Consider the following 4,805-nt stretch of genomic DNA (forward strand, 5'->3'; position numbering starts at 1 on the left):
TATTAGTAACACATACAGCTGTTCCCTCACCACAGTGCAACAGTGAAAAGGGACCCCTTTCAAACAGTGCTGCGTTCCGAACGTTGTTTAAGCGACATACCTATGCGGTATTTTAAAAATTCATATCAAAACAAAAATAAACACCGGTATTCGGTATGAACCGGTATACCGCCCAGCACTAACTTGAACCTAAAATAATCATTCATAAAGTTAGAAAAGGTTGAAGCGAATTACAGGGATGTTCACAGTGGGCTGTGTTTACGTTAATCTCGCATCATAAAACATAAAAGCCGAAGTGCAAGTACATTTAACCACAAGCCGAACATGCAAGCGCTCTTCTTCGTGAGCATTTGAGTGTGCAAACTAACCTAGTGCGCCATCTGCTGTTAAAAACTAAGCTCAGAATCAATTCGAGAGAGAATCACGATGCATTGATTTATTGTCCCAGCCCTATGTTTAATACTGAAAAGCTGTATTGGACAAAAACTGGACAAAAGAACTGCCTTAGGGGCCATTCACATATCGCGCCTAAAAACGCGTGGAAAACGCTAGGCGCGCCGCTTTCTGCTTTTTTCCCCAAAGCGTTCGGGCGCTTGCGCTCCGGAGGTGTCTGCCGTTACTAAGCAGCCATGACCTGCGCTCTCCATGAAGATGCGGAAGTTTCAGCAAAGGATAAATGGATTTGCAACACTAAAAATCACTTGCAGTAGCTCTGCTACTAAATTTATTTAAAAATGGCTATCCCTGTACAGCTATGATCAGCTGTTCCTTCATCTTGACTGAGCTTTCAATGTTGTTACGGGAAAGGATGAAGCTGATTGGTTGGTTCTTGTCACATGACCCGCGGTGCGCTTGCGGCATTCTGAAAAGTTGAAATGTTTTCATCTCGATGCGGCGTGGAAGCGCCTGGAAAAAATTAGCGCGTCGCACCGCGTGCGCGTCGCGACCACGTCGCTTCCATTATGAGCGCGCCTGCCGCGCGGCTACATTTGAAATAACGAACTTGAGCGCGCAAAAGATGCGATATGTGAATGGCCCCTTAAAAGGCTTTGGAACAAACATATGGAGAAGTCAATGCTGTCATTTAACTAAAATTACCTGTCTTATAACTCTGTGATCTATAGATCTCCCTGAGTTCCTTCATGAGGCGGTCAGAGGCCTGAACTGAACCGGACACCGCACCCTACGAGACCAACAATGAAGCATTTAGGGAACATATACAGCAATGCAAGGAACAATCTTTTAAATTATTCATCAGTGGATAAATTACAGACTTCACAAATAGAAAAAAGCTGACCCTATTTGCAAATAAAAAATTTGCTTTATTGCATTGTATTACACATCATAAAGAGATGACATCACTATACTGTATCAATAAAAACCAATATTGCTCCACCCAACCCCAAAGTTGTATAAAAAGGTACCTTACCGAATGGACACTTACGTTCAAGTGGTCCTGCCTCTGGTTCTTGCGGATTTTCTCCAGAATGGCCAGATTCTCTTTCTCGATGCCATCATCCTCTGACTTTTTCCCATCGACCGGTTCCTCCTCTTTCATATCATAGTGGTCTAGATCTTCAATATCCTGCTGCCACAGCAACAAACAAAAGAAAGTGTTAGGTAACAACTAGTCTTCTCGTCATAACTCGAGTCATGAGGAATCCATTGCATCCCCTGAAGCTTAATACCTCTGCCATTTCCTCTTCCTCCTCTTCTTCTGATGTCACTTCATCTGTTGTTCCATGCTGGGAAGAACAAGGATAAAAAAGCTTGGATCAGCTCACACCGGGAACAGGAAAAGGAAGGAGTGTAATAAGACTATGTAGGTCTGTGCTGATTTGGGCTACCTTCTTGTCTTGACTGATGGGTCCAGCAGGAAGTGGCTGATCCAGCATCTCCACATCAGGATGCTGGGGCAGGTTATAGAGTCGGCATAAATCACAGATCAGCCTTTTCAGCTGCTGTAAGAGCTGCATAAGAAGGAAAAGTGGTAACAAATGGCAAGTAACAAAAACTGGCCAACTTTTTACCTGCTAACTTATATAAAACCATGAATCTACATACATACATTGGGTTGCATATAAAATAATGTGAGATAATGTGTTCAGAAAAAAAGCTTCATCCATGGATTTGGGTTCATTATGGATTAGGGCTGCAAGATTATGCAACATATTTGGAACAATGTCAAATAAGATAGTCCATGATAAAGAAAAATAAACTATTTTATACCATTTATAATAAAAGTTTGTTAATAAAAATGGCACATGGTGTACAAATTTTCCTGACAACTGTATACACATTTTGATCATTATTAATGATCTCAAAAATGTTTATAAAAAACGTTTGCATTTTAATGCTATCATTTAGATGTATCTCCCCAAATCAAAATGGTGCAGTAATTAAAAAGGTGCAAGTTTAATGTATTTTTTGATTAAATAAATGAAAGTGGACAAAGATGTGAATAATTGCTGATTATCTCCCATGATATTGTAATCAAAATGATCAATTTTGATTAAAGGATATAACACTACCATTCAAAAGTTTGGGCTCAGTAAGATTTGTTTTTGTTTTTAAAGAAGATTCATGCTCACCAAGTCTGCTTTTATTTGACAAAAATACAGTAAAAACAATAACATTGTTAAATATTATTACAATTTAAAATACTTTTCTATTTTAATATTTTAAAATGTAACTTATGATGGTAAAGCTGAATTTTCAGCATCATTACTTTAGTCATAAGTGTCACAAGATCCTTCAGAAATCATTCTCATATGCTGAATTGCTGCTCAAGAAACACTTTCAATAATTATTATCAATGACAAAAACAACTGTGCTGCTTCAGATGCACAGACAGTGTATTTAAAATAGATTCTTTGAAACAATGTAAAAGTCTTTACTGTGACTTGATCGATTTAATTAATCTTTGTTGAATATAAGTGCTAAGTTTTTCAATAAAAAAATAAATCTTACTGACCACAAACTTTTAAACTTGTGTACATTCAAACATTTATTTTGTGCTTTATTTTGGATGATCACATCTCATTACAATTTCATTTTCTGTTCCATTCCTCCTTACCAAAGTATTGCCTTTTCTGACATCCTCTAGTCGTTCAAGGACTTCAGTCAGACTTGGGTCATCTGAATCAACGAACCATATTGGTGGGGTTGTAGGGTAAGACTCCTATGAAAATATCAAGAGTTACAATGTCAGCATCTTCAGAACTATATCGAAAACCTTTGTCCTTCCACAAGGTTACTAAAGTCTGAGCGGATCCGATCAGCCACTTGCATGATAAGCAGCCACATTACCATCTGCCAAACCAATGAATCAAACTCAGCAGGTTCTCTCTTCTAATGAAAACCCAGAAGAGACCATGGCAGATCTGTGCAGTGCTGTTTATTTCAGAGAAGTGCGTGACAGAGCTGATGCGGTTCCATGTAAAATCACGTGAACATTATGTTCCCATCCACTAGTTAGAAATCTCCTCCCATCACTGAGTCTCCAGTCAAGGGAGAGCCAAAATGATAGCGACGTGATTTGCTTCTGCTTGTCAGGACCACATACTGACCTTACAGCACCACATACTGACCTTACAGCACCTCAAACATCACGACAGAAGCTCAGCAAACTAACTGGCCTCAATAACAACAAAACAGCAGCGGCGTCGTTTTTCAGTGTACTTTTATAGACACTATACGACTTCTTCATAATGTAGTACAGTTAATATACACTTCATATACATGCACATTTTGTCCATTAAAAGCTATGAAAATGCAGAAATTGCTCAAATACGAAGTTTGAAAATGTGCTAATATTGCCAATACCACCTATAAATTACGCTAACAGTTACTCTGTAACAAATTACGATAGATTTAACTGAATATACAGCGGTGTAGTTTTAAATCTACGCATTTCTTTAGAGGCCTCGCGAAATGAAGAACTTAGGCAAACCAGCTATTGCTAAATTAGCCAGCCAACATAAAATCTAGCTGTTTATACCAATAAAATGTTTTGTTACGCTATAAATATTCCAAAATAGCATCTCAAAGTCGGCTTGGCAAGACCAAAAAAACATATTTTGTCCGAAACGTCGTTTAGCTAGCTGAAGTATCCGCTTAGCTAAATTAGCACGCAAGCTAATTACCTGCCAACTAACTTAACTGAAAAATCCCACCGACGCGGAATAAAACAACCCCTTTATGCTTTATTTAGACTTACATTTGATATGACCAAGCAAATCTGAATATTATCTAGCGAGTTTGTTTAGCTAATAAAGTTAAAGCGACAGCAAACGCAGTTAACTTTGTTAGCTAATCAACTAGCAGGCTAAATGTAGCTCGTACTAGCAGTGCATACTTCTTTAGCCGTGATTTTGACATCTATTTGAGGATATAATCGATCCTGATCGGCATACATGGTTTATTCGCAATATGATGGCTTTATTCGAGTCAAAAGGGGTTGTGGGTGGTGTTGTTTCACTCGGCCTGGTCTTGTTCTCCTGTAAGCTACACACGGCTGATGAATCTTACCGTGATGTTGCAGTGAATAATCAGCAGCTTTTCTCCCGTCACATTGAACTGGCAGCTCAGTTCATCGGGCTTCCAGTCGATTATTCTGAATCGCTCATGGTTTGGGTCAAAAATTGACTCCAGGAACTTTAATTCGGCCTTCAGCCCCGACACCGACATCTTCCACTCATCTCATCAGCAGCCAGGCCGCGGGGGGAAGGGACGCACAGACTACTGCGAGCGCGCAGCTGATCCAGCGAGAGAGATAGAGAGAGAGAGAGTGTGTGTGTGAGAGA

At 39.4% G+C, this 4,805-nt stretch overlaps 1 protein-coding gene across 4 annotated transcripts in view; it reads right to left on the reverse strand.

Moving 5' to 3' along the window:
• LOC107661444 (ubiquitin-conjugating enzyme E2 Q2-like) overlaps nucleotides 1-4,805 on the reverse strand; it is a 13,795-nt gene extending 8,990 nt beyond the window's left edge. Inside the window, exons 1-6 of one of the 4 annotated variants that reach the window (XM_016451028.1) lie at nucleotides 4,531-4,805; nucleotides 3,077-3,181; nucleotides 1,848-1,970; nucleotides 1,689-1,745; nucleotides 1,445-1,585; nucleotides 1,099-1,183 (exon numbers count right to left, since the gene is read on the reverse strand). In XM_016451028.1, coding sequence (XP_016306514.1) covers nucleotides 1,099-1,183; nucleotides 1,445-1,585; nucleotides 1,689-1,745; nucleotides 1,848-1,970; nucleotides 3,077-3,181; nucleotides 4,531-4,689 — 670 coding nt within the window. In that variant the 5' untranslated portion in view covers nucleotides 4,690-4,805. Of the gene's footprint in view, nucleotides 1-1,098; nucleotides 1,184-1,429; nucleotides 1,589-1,688; nucleotides 1,746-1,847; nucleotides 1,971-3,076; nucleotides 3,182-4,530 lie in introns of all 4 variants that reach the window. The other 3 variants (XM_016451026.1, XM_016451027.1, XM_016451025.1) reach the window with 3 other exon arrangements.

Source organism: Sinocyclocheilus anshuiensis, unplaced genomic scaffold (genome assembly GCF_001515605.1).
Source record: "Sinocyclocheilus anshuiensis isolate Anshui unplaced genomic scaffold, SAMN03320099.WGS_v1.1 scaffold491, whole genome shotgun sequence".
NCBI lineage: Eukaryota > Metazoa > Chordata > Actinopteri > Cypriniformes > Cyprinidae > Sinocyclocheilus > Sinocyclocheilus anshuiensis.